Source organism: Lissotriton vulgaris, chromosome 8 (genome assembly GCF_964263255.1).
Source record: "Lissotriton vulgaris chromosome 8, aLisVul1.2, whole genome shotgun sequence".
Taxonomy (NCBI): Eukaryota; Metazoa; Chordata; class Amphibia; order Caudata; family Salamandridae; genus Lissotriton; species Lissotriton vulgaris.
The window spans coordinates 245,783,668-245,800,043 of record NC_141696.1 but is presented as its reverse complement, the minus strand read 5'-3'; the positions used below and the strand labels follow the sequence as shown (position 1 = coordinate 245,800,043).

Genomic DNA, 16,376 nt, shown 5'->3' with positions numbered 1-16,376 from the left:
GAACCTTGAAGTTTAGGAATAACAACTTCTTTTTTATAAATATGTTTCCCCAATCAAATCTAGTTGTTATATTTGACTTGATGACTTAAACAATACATACTTCCATGTGGCAACTGATAACACGTGCCAGAATTTTTTCTATGTGGAATCATTGTTAAGACATTGGCTACCACATTGTGGTATGTTTTTTTCTATTTCAAAAAGACAGTAAGTCCTTTGATTGAAATAAACTATACACAATGTACACTAAAGAAAAGTACCTGCATCTTGTTAGCAAACACATAAAACTTTTTTCTCTGGTAAGATCGATACCAGGGTTAGGCATTGCAGTCAAAACGTTGAACTCCGCTTGCTCTTGTCTGTAACACGAAGGAGATCTTTGATACATTTGGGTAAAAAAAAAACATTCATCAGCATGAAACTAGAAACAAATAAAAGACAAAGCAGTGGTAACACTTGAGGGACACCTGGGTTAGGAAGACAACTGGTCACTATACACGTGACCTGCTGGATCAAAAATACTGAATGCCTCTCAAAAAAGAAAGAGTATTTTTACTATGTTTTTCTTTCCAAGTAGATGCACGTCTTTTGTGAGATATTTCTTTTTTTTAAACATCACTTTTTATGAAAAAAAACTGAACTTTTTCAACAGGAAGATCCTAGGAGGAAATATGTCTCCTATTGTCATAAGAAAAGTCGAATAGAAAATGTATAAATGGAAGCAAGCACTTTTGTTTTCTAGTAATCGTCTGCAGCCATTCCTGGAAATAAATCGACTGAGAGTATCAATGGCTGTAGACATACTTTGGTCAATCAGTTGCTTATACAAATATCATGTTTTACACAGGCCTAAGAGTGTAAAGTGACATGCCAAAGGGCAAGTATTTACAAATTATGAAATATATGCTACTGTATTTCATGTTAAAATTGACTTGAAAATGACACCTGATCATGAACTGTAAGCATTGGAGGTAGGTGACATTGGGAAGATGGAGCTGTAAGTCTTCAAATATAACAGAAATAAGAACTTATAGCAGTCCCTTCTGCTTTCTGACATCCCAGAATCTACTCTTATGTGAAGTAGTGGCCCAGAGTGGCAGCTTCTGCGGTTAAGTAGCTTTCCTTGATAACTTCAAAGTAGCTGATTGTTCTCTTCATCTGGGTATGCCATATAGCGGTATGTCAATAATGTTTGAGGAGACATTTCTGTTAAATGACTAGAGTCATGGGTTAGCATTTCTTTAGTGAACATTGTTTAAATGCTGACGGCCTCTGAGAAAGAAGGCATCCTTTTGCTAACTTTCCAAGTCCATCTTGGCACTGAACAGTTCTTGTGTGCCAACCTGTGTCACAGGTTCTCGAACAGGAGAGCCATGGTCCAGTCACCCAGTCAGGCTGGGTAATCTTTGGCACTAGTTTGTTGCTGATGCTGGTAATGCTGTTCGACGATGGAAGTTGTTTTTTAGGAACAAAAAAACTGTAACTCACATCTACAGGTTTGCTTGCATCAGTGGACAGAATTTGTATTATAAGAATCTCCTTGGTTGCTGCATGTCCCATTGTATGAAATGAATCCTCCTTGTGACTCCAGCCACTGTAGTTCATGACACTTCCATTTAAGTCAATGATTGACTCAGATGTGCTGATCAGGTATTTCCCATTAATTAAATACTCGCCTGATTTCTTTTTAAGGGCCAAGTACGCTGTAAATGTCTTCTGGTCTTTAGCCTTCATTTGCCGGACTTTGATATGAGTTGCACCTTCCGGTATCTTCACTATGTCAGTGTAGCCCTTACTGAAAATAAGAATAGGCACATATTAAATATTCATACTTCCTCAAAAGTTGTTTGCAATAAAAAAGGTAAATAATGTTAGTAGGACATTTCCTCGGATGGTCTGAGTTTTCTTATTGATTAAAGGCAAACATTCCAACATTCTATGGGGTGTGCACTGGTCAAAATAATCGCACTAAACGTTGCAACGCTTTCCAATATACATGGAGCATTGTGCATCACATCAAAAGAAAGCAGAGAACTCTTTGCACCCGTATGCCAGTGTGTGAGTGTCAATCAGTTAAAACAGCCAGTGGGACATGCAGAGATAGTCGCTTGGATCCGCAATAATGTTTTACATTAAAATGTGCACCAAACAAGGTTCTTTATGCTTAGTATTTGTCATTTTACACTTCAGATTTGTTCCAAATTAAATTAACTTATGCTTCACTTTGTATTTTGAATCAAAGTCAACCATTTCTTTAATTGCTGTAACCTATTGTGCAATGGTGTAAATGTGTTCTTAACAATCTTCATTTAGTTAATGTATTAGTTAATGTATTATTTTTATATCTGCGTTTCGTGTAATCTATTTTCACTTTAAAATGTCTTACCTTTGTGCATCAATGTGGGAGCTGGATGTAGTGGTGTATACTATTATAGTAAGCTATTAGATTGGGTATTAAATGTTTATTTGTTGTTACATTAAAAATATAATTCTGTGCCTATTTGTCCGAACTATTACAAGTCAAACATGTTTTTATTCCAGAAAGTCAAATAATGACACCGAATATTTCAGCCACAGAAGTAAACTCAGTTACATTGCAGTAAGGTTAAGCAACAGTTTGAACTAATCTTTGTGTACAGTTTAGATTGACTCATATGAGTAAATCTTACAGAGTAGGAAAGCAACCTGGGGGGAGTGGAGCCAGGTGGCAAGGAAGATTGTGGCATCTCTTTATACCTCTGCAACTGCCTGATCTTGGAGGCACACTGCAGCTCTTGTTGCGTAAAAAGTGATAATCCCATATCTGTTGGAAGGTAGTAGAAGCTAAATGGTGACTGCTGCGGTCCCCCACCACCCCTCTTCCCCAAGATAGCAGAATGGACTCTGTGTGGTAGTGTTGGGGACCCGGGACAGAGGTATGCAGTGTGACACAATGGAAGATGTGAATCCATGCAGCAGACAGAGCATTCTGGTGGACAGGCCTTTGTGAACAGGATTGGGTGAGTACGGTGTGGGGGACTCAGTCAATGGCAACTGGCAGGGGATGCAAGGGGCATTCATCTCGGAGGCCCCGGCTGAGCACCAACTGATCACCAAGGGAGAAAGAGCCATAGAAATGGGATTGGTGGTGGTCTTCTTGAGCAGTAGATAACAGGCAGAACTATTTTTGAATGAGGAATTGAGCAAAGGGAAAGGAGTGGCTTCGCAGCTCTGGCATATCTTAAAAATGGGGCCGATCTGCGACCAATTCATTACGTACTTTGACTTAGTGATTGAGCAAAGAAATAGGAGTGAAGTGTAGACTCAGCACAGCTAAACAATGGGGGAGAAATTAGGCTAAATACACAAAGGACACCGACTAATGTAATTGATCACAATCTATGCCAACGGTCTCACCTTGGCAAACCAACTCTCAGAGCAATCTGCCCAGTAATCTAGGAGGAACACCTCTTTTAAAAAGTCAAAAATGACAATTTGAAAAAAACAGTGACTCAGTGACTCCTAAGGACTTGTGATAAGCTACTGTGCCACACCTTGCCATTGTAAGAGGTTGGTCTTTGACTAATCATGGTATTCCAAGTAGGATGCATATTTGGCGCTGTTGATTTGCCTGATGACCCACTTCCTCATTAGCGACAGTCATATCCCAAATTCTGCCAACTAAGAAAGTGGTGGCCCAAGCACTCAATGGATCGACCCCAGACTAACAAAACACAGTGCTGATATCAGCTAAACAACTTCTTTTCACTGTAGCAGTTTCATGAGAACCTTCTAAACCTACTGCTGACCATGGCACCTCATCACAAGCAATTATGAATCTGCATTCTCCATACTTAATGTAGACACTAAGGGGCATATTTATTAAGAATTCACACAACGCAGTGCAGCAAGGCAAGTAGCTGCACTGTATTGCATGAATGGGAGAGAGATGGAGAGTACTGTAAGTACTAAGTTATGGTACTCTTCATCTCTCTCCCTGTGCTGGTGTACTAGATGCTGCCTAGTGCCAACTCAGGCACCATTGCATCCTTGCTCATGGTACAAGGGTGCCTGTGTTACAAGCGTGATGAATCCAAAGAGGCATTTTTCTCTTTCTTTGTGTTATACAGACTTCATCACTCTGATAGGTGTACCGATTTCACACAGTTCCAGCCTGACAAACCTTAGTAGATCTAGAATTGCAATAATTCCATGGGTGGATGCATAGGAGCATTCATGTTCCACACATGGAATGCCTACCACTAAGAATTGTAACAGAATGCAGCACAAGCGGCCGCATTGCATTACATTTCTTTACAAAGCCACGCAGGGCCAGGGAAGTCAGGTGCTGCAGGACTTTGTAAATCACAAGTTAGCCTTTGTGTTATCATGCGTCGTGTTGCATGATGCAACGGCAAGGCAAATGCTAACTTAATCTACCCCTAAGATCAAAGTTCTGACCAATAGATTGAAGGACCTGTTAACAACTCTCATCCACTCGGAACAGGAGGACTTCATTCTACATCACACATCTGGTCACATCTAAGATTGCTTACCCATGCTTTCTGGCAAGTATGTAATGTATCTGATGAAAAATTGGTGGGCTCGATGGACACAGAGAAAGCCCTTGATAAGGTGGAGGTGCAGTACCTATAACGGGTCATGAAGAACGTAGAACTGGGAGAAAAATTATTAGCAAAAAGTTTAATGGCTGTATACTGCGCTGCCTGCAGTGATTGCCTGAAATGGGTAAGTCTCCCCTGAGTTTAAAGTCAAGAGAAGCACCAGTCAAGGATGACCCCTCTCCCCATTGTTCTTTATATTATCATTAGAACCCTTGACAATTACCATTAATCATGCCAAAGACATAGAGGGGGTAATGACAATTGCAGGGAAACATGAAGGTCTATTTCATGTGTTAACGCATCCTCTTTACTGTATCAAAGCCTGTCACGTCCATCAAAGCTCTCATGAATGTAATTTCACACTTCTCGACATTCTCCAGTTACAGCAACAATTGGGAGAAATGTGAGCAACTTTCACTCACTAGACACACTAGTATTGCAGCCATTGGAAACCATCCATTTCATTGGAAAGCATCTAAAGTATGCAGGGATTAGCATAGTAGACAATGACAGTACTATAAGCTCTTTACTCACAGTGATCAAATCTGATCTGGCTAGATCGTCCTTACTCAGTTTATCAATATGGGTCAAGACACAAGTTATTGAAATGAAGGTGATGACATGTCTCAAATACATCTTTGTTTATGTTTCCAATATGTATCCCACTTCACTAAGAGTGGAAGTATCTAAACTACTAAAAATCTTTATTTGGAGTGGGTTAAATCTGCACTTTTAACAATCTAAACTTCATGCAGCAATAGAAAGTAGTGGCCTACATCTACTTCAAAGACCTACTGACCGGCATCTCTGTTAGGAAGAACTCATCAAATGCCAGAAATCAGGGGGTATCAGGACACTGTACACAGCACATGGGCATGTGGCAAGAAATAGCCTTTAACTTCATGGTCTCTGTGATGACCTATGCTTGGCACAAAGCACCCACCGTCATGGAGAAAACAGTAGCATACACAAGAATGCCCCTCAGTGGATTAACAGTAACATAAAAATTGGAGCAGAACTGGTAAGAGTTTGAGCCCAGAGGCACAAAGACAATAAATGACCTGCTTGTAGATGGTAATCTGAAAACATTTGCAGATATGAAGGATATCACACTCACTTCTGGAGCTACCAACTTCTCATCCACTGCCTCAACAAGACCTTGGGCCCCTGAAAGAACTATATGAATCTTCCATCCTTAAATATTTGTGTAACTTGAGATCATATAAAGGAGTGGTATATGGGCTCTACAAGACTATAACAGACCATATATTCTGAGTACTGCTATCTAAACTATTGAAAGACTGGTGGTCACTCTGTCTGCAGTTAGACTATTTGGCAGAACACTGGTCAGACCTAATGACACAGAATAATGATCCCCTAAGGGATACATACTTGGATATTGGCTATTACAAAATCCTACACCGATGGCCTCGATCCAAATAAAGATGAATGATGCTGGAATAATCCTTAAGCAGCATGCTGGAGAAGCACACATCCAAAAAGCAATATTATGCACCTGCTATTGGATTGCCCTACTTTAAGTCACTGCTGGCTAAGGTGTAGGAGATATTGTGTAAAGTGGTGACATAGCAGGGCCTTTGGCATGCCAGGCAGTCTGTTACATGATTCAATCTTTTACTCGGAGATCACATCACTCATCAACGGATAAGATGAGTGTCAGCATAGCAGCAGCAAACCATTTGATCCTAAGACTTTGGAGAACTTACCACAGTCCTGATATTGAGATGTGGTTGCAAGAGATGTATGAGTGTGCGAAAGGGAAATATACAGTCTGAATGACCGGTTAGATAAATTTCAAGAAGTGGTTAGCAGATTCATCGATGAATCAAGATATTCTGAATCCTTGGGCTGAGACTTGCAAATGTTAGGGATAAATTGTCAATACTAACAAATCTAGAACATTCTGATAGAAGGTGAGGAACACTCAGAATACACTGAATTAACACTAATAAACACCACCCTCATAGGGTTATGAAGTGTGCAACCCCTGGTTATGTCATAGCTTCATGGTACAACTGAGCATTTTTCAAGATAATGAAAATGACAACACACGTTATAGAATAGGGTTTTCACATTTTGCATCATCTAGAAGTATGAACATTGAAAATGGTTGCAAAAGGCATTTCTTAAACTTGAGCCAGGCATTGATACGTGACTCTCATCCTAATACTATTGGTCCTAGGGACGGGAGGAAAAGACATCAATTGATGAACAAAGAATGTTATTGTTTGAACCGTGTTAAAAATGTAGCTATAATGTACATGAGGTGTGAGCATGTTAAAACCAGAGTAAGAAACCTACTTTAAGGCCCACAATACTAAAGTAGACAAATGTTCGAAAAAACTCTTTCGAGTCAACCAAAAAAGGATTTCAATTCCTTCTGACACACCCAAGTGCCAATATTCGAAAAGATCTGTTATGGTCAGATTCATATCTTCAGTGGCGAAACTTAATTTAACTTTGCCCAATGTCCCTCACCCCATTTGGATAATAATATCACATTATTTGACAGACTCGTTATCTTACAAGTTGCAGAGGCCACTGCCATTAGGAACATCAACAAATTAAAATCTGCTACTTCACACCTCGAACTTTGCAATACAAAGATCATCTGACTCAATTTACCATCATGTTGAAAGCCAAAAGATTTACCAATGCCTCTCTAATATCTGGGTTGGCAACCCAAAATGTAATAAAAGATTTGTTACTTCTCTTCCTCAAGAAGCAAAATGTTAAACCGGTGTTACCATCACCCCCACATTGATGGTTTCACATGTTCATTGTTCTAAAAGCATATGCATAGGTGAGGCTACAAAAATGATAAATCTGTAGTAAAGATCTCAAACCTTTGCTTACAGACCAATTTTTGGTCTTAACAATTTAGATCATATATCTTGCAATGATACAAGCTGTCATGTTGAAAGTCAAACTAAAGACTAGATTTCACTCTCAATGTGATCAATAAGTCAATACACAAGAAAGTTCATGTACAATTCATGCTTTTCCTCCCCGATGTATATAAGATTGTGAGGTTATAACACCAGGGTTGGTTGAAACTTTTATTGTGAATGTACGCTTTGTAATTTTCAAGTCCCATGTTTTACAATTTAGTTTTGTCTGTCCTATACTTTTGTGCAGGTCACAAAATTATAAATTTGTTTTTAACTTGTTCTTTAACATTATTCTGAAGTGTATTGTATGCTTTTTTAATGTTTCAATAAACTGTTATGTACTTTAAATTTTGCTTATATTTTTAACTTTCGGATGTAAATTTTACTGTGTCATAGCTAATTTTCAGCTTTTCCTGTACACAACCCAAGGGAATTAATTTGTTTTGACTTAAATACACAAGAAAGCACACACGTATCTTTTAAAATGTTTCTCCCTTACCATTTGACCAGAAGTTCAATGTTGTTTGTCAACACCATTTGTCACTGCTACTTCCTAGACCGAAACTATTTCAATGTCCGGGTAAGGTTCCTGCCTTCTGAAGCTTTTCAAGTTACCTCTTTTTACACTGCATCTTCAATGTGAGGCTGAATTCAGAGACTTTGGTAAACACCTCACGATCTGCCTTTTGCTCTGGACAGTTGGACTTAACCTAACTATTCTATATGTTTCTACTACTCTCCTCTCCTTACCCACAAACACTCTGAAGCATTGGTGCTTGCATCAGAGTTTTATAGAAACAATAAGTAAATGAAGGCTTGTATTAAAAATACATAAATCTGACTCTGAAGAGAACCTCTGGCATTATTTGCATTGATTGCTTTAACAAACAGTGACATGCCCCTTCACCTGGTAGGCTGTGATTTTTCACAAAGCGTTGTTATCCTTTGACGTGGTTCATAGCATTCTTCTCAACAGTCTCAAATCATCAGTTACTGTAGAATGGTCACTATTTTATGGATTTCTAAAGGTTTTTTTTCTAATAATACTCGACAGGTAAAACTAGGACCTTTTATTTCAATACATTCCAAATTACCTAATGGTGCGCCCCATCGTCCCTGCATTTCACCAATTCTCTTCAGTGCCTATTTTGAAACCTTTCATGACCATCCAAATTAGCTTTATTGTCAGATATTGCTTGAATTGTGAGAGAAGTAGCAATTGTTGCTCTCTTATCCAAAAACACTTTGAAGCATCTTCTGGCTGCATCAGTTTTACAATAATTGGAATTAAGTGCATTAATTTCTGCAGCAAACAATAGCATGCCCCTTCACAACAGTGGTGAATGACCAGGCTGTCTCTGTTCACTAAAGGATCCCAAATGTGCTTCACAAGTAGGCAAGAGACGTGTCTCTTCAGTAAAGAACAAGCCTTGGTGGCTGCTTTTAATTTTTCTTGCAGCCAGCAAGCTAGAATGATCAGTGCCACAATCAAGTGATGATCTGCAGTACAATGTTTGGAATAGGGATTTGTGTAATTCATGCAATTTTCTTTTGTGTAATTGCATGACAAATTTAAGGAAACATTATGTGAAATTAAACATAACAACTAAAAATGCAAAACCAGCATTTTGTGCTATATTTGAATGCAATATGCATCCGCATGTCTATTTTGGACACAAGGATGCATTTCAAGGTTAACCATCGTCCAAAAACACAAGCACCGCAAACAACCGCCTTTTGTGTTCAGGTCGTTAGCTCCGTTCCTGTGTGTTTGCGCTAAATATTTTGCTACGAACAGTCCATAATTACGTGAGGCAGCGTAATTGCATAATTTCAGTAATTTCGTGCAACAAGCATAACGTGAAATTACCAAAATTACACCAAATGATGGCAGTGAAACAGAAATTTCAGCAAAGCCCACTGTGAGTAACTAATAATCTATTATATGCAGATTAGCCAGGGAAACAACACTTACAACGCAACTTTTACAACGCACTACCTTTACAACAAAACTTTTACAACGCAACATCCATTACAATCCATGCCATTACAACGCAACCATTACAACGCATGTCACTACAACGCATACCACTACAACGCATGTCATTACAACGCAGTCATTACAACGCATACCATTACAACGCATACCTACACTATCCAACACTTACCCTACTGTTGCACCCCCTGGAGTTAGAATAGTAATTTTTACCCCTACACTATCGAATACTTACCCTACTGTTGCACCCCCTGGAGTTAGAATAGTAATTTTTACCCCTACACTATCTAACACTTACCCTACTGTTGCATCCCCCTGGAGTTAGAATAGTAATTTTTACCCCTACACTATCCAATACTTACCATACATGCAATGTAATGGTATGCGTTGTAATGGTATGCGTTGTAAATGTAGTATGCGTTGTAGTGGAATGCGTTGTAAAGGTAGTTTCAAAGAATTCGTTCTAATGGTATGCGTTGTAATGGAATGCGTTGTAATGAATGTTGCGGTGTAAAAAATGCGTTGTAAAGGTATGCGTTGTAAAAGTATGCGTTGTAACGACATACATCCGATTAGCCATGATGCCACACCATCCCTCTGTTTAGTTCGGCAGTTTCGGAGCAGGAAAATTCCCTCTCTCTGGGGCACAAAACAACTTGCAAAACACCCCCTTAAGGGTTTGTTAATGATGTGCTTCTGTAAACCCTATGAACACCAAACATCATGTTCCAAGCCGAGATACCATTTTCCATTGAGTATTACAATCAACTTACGTCCTGAGATCAAGGTTAAATTGCTTTGAAGAAAATCAACAAAATTCACACATTACATCACAAGTAACATTGTGTTCCCAGTCTAGATTGAAATGGATTGTTCAGTAAATGCTGAAGGCAAAGTGATTGATTTGGGCTTATCTTTGTGAGTATATTTTTCCCCCAGGCATTATGTTATCCAAGTGATGGAAAGCAATTTGTGTCAAAAAAGACAAACAATCATTAAGAAGGTATTAATGCCTATTTATAGAAGGGCTGGCATTAGATAAAGAAAATCTGGCATGAACACAATAATTATATGAAACGCTATGTCACAGCTGCTTCACACCGCCTCAAACATAATTAAAATGATTAATAATCTAACATCAGTTAACCTTGGTCTGGTGACTTTCATATACCTGATTAGTTATCGAGAAAAATTACCATGTCTTGATTTGGAGTTTGGCAACACAGATACTGCTTTAAATATGTCAGCGAGATCCATTGCCCAACTGTTAATTGATTAAACAGATGTTGTTTTGCCAATAAACCATCATTAATTGTTGACCGATTTATCATGGTTAAGAGAAATTGAAAGGTTTTAAGAGTTTTTCATCATTTTGTGGGAGTTACCAGCATTGACCATAACATGCTCATAGTGTCCTATAAGTTGCATTTACAGCACAGTAGTCACCACCCAATGAGATGTAATTACTGAGGCAACATCTTTGACATGTGTGGCTGAAGACAGGACTTTTGTGGGTGTGGACAAAAGGCGTGGTATTAACTAAGGTCCTTTTTTCAAAATGTTCCCTAATTTTCAAAATGTTATGCCTAACCTGGTGGGTCGTAATACAAAAATGATGGTAATACCTTCTTTGAGTCCCTTACCATTTCTTATTGAAGGTTCCTGTGACTTTTGTGCAGCTGGAGTTGTCTCCTCCGCACACTCCACATTTGTCAAACTGAAGTTTAGAGCCGATTATGCCATCACAGCCTGTTCGGACACACTTCCCTCGGACACACACTGAATTGCTGTATGGCTTACATTCAGTACCATCAGCCACCTATAGGATAAAAGAAACAATATTCCAAAATGTAAACCTCAAGTAAGTTATTCAAATGCAAAAGGTCATTAAAAAGGGTCTAAATTGGTGTGTGGAAGTGTAATAATCTGTACTCCGGATATGACTATAACTAAGGGGGTGATTTAAAGCTTGGAGGACAGATTCTCTGTCACAAATGTGTCAAAGTACACTTAACAGCAAAATGACAATCCGAATAGCCTATTTACGATTGGGAGGACTGTCAGTTTTCCATCAACAGAGCCTAGGTTGACTCTGTTGACAGGAAGCTTCCTCCGGTGATCTGAATAAAATGGATGTCGAGGTCATTTGTTTTTCATTTGTCAATAGCAAACTCCCATTTACGTAGTTAACAATGGGTATTAACTTTCATCCATGTCACGCACATTGAAGAGAGTGTGTGGTCCTCAAGTCATTCAGATCCTCAAGTCAGGATTTACCTTATTTATTAGATAACATTGCTCAGATCCTCCCACATTCATGTTTCATGATTTGTGGCTCAATAGTTTATTCTGTCAAACATACTTTGTAATATCTATGCAAACAACTTTGAGATCTATTGCCAAGGGGCCTGGGTGACAACTCAATCCATGTGTACTGTATGCTAATGACAAAGGACCTGATGCTGCTGAGTTTATTCTGTAGATTTTTCATATTTTTTTTAACTGGTAAATGAGCCAAAAGTTTACATTTTGCATATGACATTCAGGACTTTAGAACAGTGGAGGCATCATGGAGGTGTCAAATAGTAGTTTCCTGCTCATTTTACTCCTGTGCTTGATGACGTGGTATTTAAGAACAGTGGTGGAGTTGAGGACCATTTTTCTTAAATACCACACTTACTTATACATCACTGAAGTCCTCAGTTATAAGCATCTTGCATTCAAGTTGTCCACAGTTCTTTTTCCATATATTTTCAGATGTTTGAGGAACTTCCTTCATATATCACCTTTTATTTTTCATTATACATAATTTATTGATAGTTTAAAACTTCCAGACCCTATCACATTGCAATATAAGTTCTACCACAGAGCTAAACAACAGCAACCGATTTCTTGAAGATTCATTCATTTCATGCAAAACCTCTGCAATTGAGCTAGAAAGAGCAGGGATAAGAGAAACCTCTTTCCATTATCTTATTGTGGTACAACTGATCCTGTCACTCCTAGTAAATGACTCTTCTACTGGCCATGATAGGGCTGTCTGTAGAACTGCTTGGGAAGGGTAACCCTGGTCATCCTCACAGAACAACTGATCTAGGGTGAGACCCATAGTTAGCTCCTAGATAAATGATCAATTTATACCAGTAAAAGGTTGCTGTTTCAGTTTCTTTACCATCTGCATTGTACCACCAAAATGAAAAACCACCATTAATAGTGGAAGGAGTGTTGGACTCAGTCGTGTAGAGAACATCCCCATGAAGGCCTATTCGCTGGCAGTGACAAGCTGTGTCTACCATGCATGTGATACACTGATATTGCAAACTCCCTGAACTGCTGCCACATGCTTAAAAGGCATTAGGATCATGTGGACAATGGTAACTGTCACAACACAATGGGTCCCTCATACCCACTATATAAGGATGATAAATATGCTCTGGAAGTATCTCATATGAAGATTTTATGATAGAGTTTAAATGAGTATAATCAAATTATTCTACATGTTTATCTACTGTACCACCACTTGTTATGTGACCTCAGGTAGCTATGGGTTATTGCAATTTAAAGAAGAACCACAGCATAAAAAGTTCAAGAATTAGTTATAGGATGAACTGTTTTCTCATGTGGATATGACTGTTGTTTGATATTTTTGCCATGATTTATTCTGCTTTATTTGCTAATATATATAGTTGGTATCTATAAATACAAGCTGCTTTAGTGGCCCCTTCCACAGGTATGCTTAAGTTAAAAAGATATCCTCCAAGGCTAAACATGGCCCTATCTACAGAGATACGTTTATGTCTGAAAATATCTCATTTATCCGTGCCAGAAGTTCTCAGTGTGATTCCTAGCCAATGCAAATGCATTTACCACTGCAGATTTCTCCGGCATCAGTGCAAAGAAGTATGCAGTAGTAAATCCAACTCACGGGTACAAATTGGGCATTGCATTGCATATTTTGGGTTTGCCTGGTTAGTTTGTGAATATCCACAACCATGTTTATAAGCATTCAACAAAAATGAAATTCAACTTACTCCCTCCCTGGGAATGGTTGGAAAGTAAATCCAGCCAAGGCATGGGGTAGCTTCCCTCTAGAATAGGAAAGGGAATGGACCATCCCATATTTGCTAGGGGTGCAGAGGAAGGGTCTTAAAAAGGAAATTTGTATGTAAAGAGGAAATTGTTTGCCTGAGTACAGTGGGATCCATTCCCCTATGTATGTTAACACTATATAGAGAAATAGAAGCCCAGATAAAGCGTAATTCAGGGAATGTTTGTGAATTGAAAAGAAAGTAAAAGTACATTGAGATAGAGATGTCAGTCTATATGCATATCTTTACATTTGTTTCTATGGTGTAAGCTAATTTCTGATTTGCTTATTGACATGAAACTTTTGAAACTGAAATGATAATGCTATGATGTACAAAACTATGTTTTCTTGGCATAACCCAAACCAGGGCTTGACTCCATTTTGTTTTTTGGGGCATCCATATTGTACATTATGTGTTTATTTCTCATTGATACTGCGTGCAAAAAATGTGGACTGTTGCTTTGTGTTGACAAGCTGTTGCCGAAGAACTATAGATGATGTACAAAACTATGTTTTCTTGGCATAACCCAAACCAGGGCTTGACTCCATTTTGTTTTTTGGGGCATCCATATTTTTCATTATGTGTTTATTTCTCGTTGATACTGCGTGCACAAAATGTGGGCTGTTGCTTTGTGTTGACAGGCTGCTGACGAAGAACTATGGATGAATCCTTCAGATACTTTTCAAGACTCTTCCTGCTCACTCATAGTGGTCCACTCATTATGAGACTTTCCATTGTTTATCTCACCAGATTTGTTGTGACATCCTCAATGACATTATGTCATAAGGTGAAAAATATTCTCTATTTAGGGAGATAGGGCTAGGACGGTGCCACTATTTGACGTTTTTTTAATGCTGGACTGTGATTTGACAATGTATTGATACTTCTGCTCAATCCATGCTGACTTTACGATTTCCATTGCTTTCTGTGGTAAAACTCATTAGAAAAAAATGCCCTGTTTCTGGGGGGTAAGTTTGATTATTTTGGCTCTTTCTAGGAATGCTCTCCATTTCTCCATTGATGTGCTGCACATTCTGGACTTAGTTTAGTTTTCAGATTTTGCTAATTTCTTCATCTATTTTAATTGATGAGAACCTTCATGGCAAATCATTTCTGACATCTATGACTGATTTATTGAGACCACTATATTTTTGCTGTTCTATATTGTTCTTTTAATATTTAATAAACATTCATAGTTTTCTAAATTACTGATCTTGAACTCGCTTTTTAAGTCAATCTTTAATAATGAGTAATATTTGAAATGCTGTTTTGAATCTTACCTTTAGAGATCCATTGCCTCATCTATTCTTAGGGAAAACATCGCACCCTACCCGGCATGGGCGCGTTCTCTCAATCATGCAGATTACCTGAGAGACAGCGCCCTCAAGAGGTATGGCACAAAATGTCTTTCAGTGCACAGTCAGAGAGGAGAAAGCATTATTATCTTCATGTATAAGAGAATTGTTGTGAATTAAGGTACCCTGAATGCTTGCTGTTTGCAGTTTAAAAAAATCTGATATTGTGGCAAATATCCTTAAACGTTTTGATCAGCAGCAGTGGTCCTCACCAGTAGTCTCCACTCTATAATTATCTCCCTGATGACCTCAGCAAAACTGATTTTAGGAAACATTTACGAAGGCACGTTGACTTTAACGTTTATTTTTAATGTATTCAAGCTGTTGCTGTTATTTGTTTTAGCACTGAGCATTTACTTTTTAGTTTTTTAGAACTACTGGTTGACAAGGCATTTTAAGACTATAGTTCATGCATAATAAAAAACATGTTTGAGAGCAGCCTTGCAGCACCAAATATATTGATGGGAATAGCCAGCAGAACAAGACAAAGTTGTCACCTGAGTGTCAACAAACAGTATGTTGAAGCAGACAGAGCTGGGTGGTCTAGCTTTAGTGCCAGGAATATGTCATTAGAAAGATCAAGGACAGGGCAACACTTTGTACTGAATGGCATGCAAATTGTATGTTTTCATTAAGGAATAATTCATGTTTTAACACATAAACATTGAATCTGCACCTACCTTGCTGGAAAAGACCACAAAGTAGCCAGTCCCTTTGGCTCGACAAGTAAGTTTGCAGACGTCCGCAAGCTGCACTCCTGCATATTTGGGAACCCACTCTACAAAGGACTTCACCCCTTTGGCATCGGACTGGTAGCCGTTTCGCACCTCACATTGCTCCTGTCTGTAGGATTTGGCTGGAGAACAATGAGGGTTTTTGGTTAGAGTGATTTTTACACCAAATGTAGGTAACATTAATAAAAACTGGAGACAGTTTAAGACCGCTGGCATGCTAAATGACTATGAAAGATACAGATAAGGTAGTGACATTGACTCAATTTATTCAGCGTTGCTTGACTGGTCCACAGGTGATACTGTGTACAATGCCTATTGAACCAAAACTCCATCATACACATAATGGTCTCAAGAGCAATGCCTCTAAAGGAATACCCATTAGAGTAACATTTCCAGCAGTGACCCAATAGGTCAAAATATCGACATGTTCTGGTCTAATAATGGTCCAATGTGTCAAGAGGAACTCCAAGATTATTACAAGTATGCCTTCACCGATTGTCAAAGTCCTTACAATTTGTGCATACAACCCGCAGCATTGTGTCAGCCCACGTGAAAGAACTGTGTATGCAATTTACCATCATGTGATAAAGTACCTATACCCTGTCCTGGCCTTAGTCCCCACCCTGTCTACCTGTGAATTCTCCCTCGTCATTTGAGATCCAGCTATTTTGTCTGATGCCTGATGGA

General features: G+C 38.7%; 1 protein-coding gene across 1 annotated transcript in view; it reads right to left on the bottom strand.

Annotated features, from left to right (window-relative positions):
* Nucleotides 1-619: 619 nt before the first annotated feature.
* Nucleotides 620-16,376, bottom strand: part of ADAMTS5 (ADAM metallopeptidase with thrombospondin type 1 motif 5) — an 81,843-nt gene continuing 66,086 nt past the window's right edge. The window contains exons 6-8 of the mRNA XM_086934026.1: nt 15,636-15,811; nt 11,156-11,331; nt 620-1,795 (exon numbers count right to left, since the gene is read on the bottom strand). Coding sequence (XP_086790152.1) covers nt 1,231-1,795; nt 11,156-11,331; nt 15,636-15,811 — 917 coding nt within the window. The 3' untranslated portion in view covers nt 620-1,230. The remainder of the gene's footprint in view (nt 1,796-11,155; nt 11,332-15,635; nt 15,812-16,376) is intronic.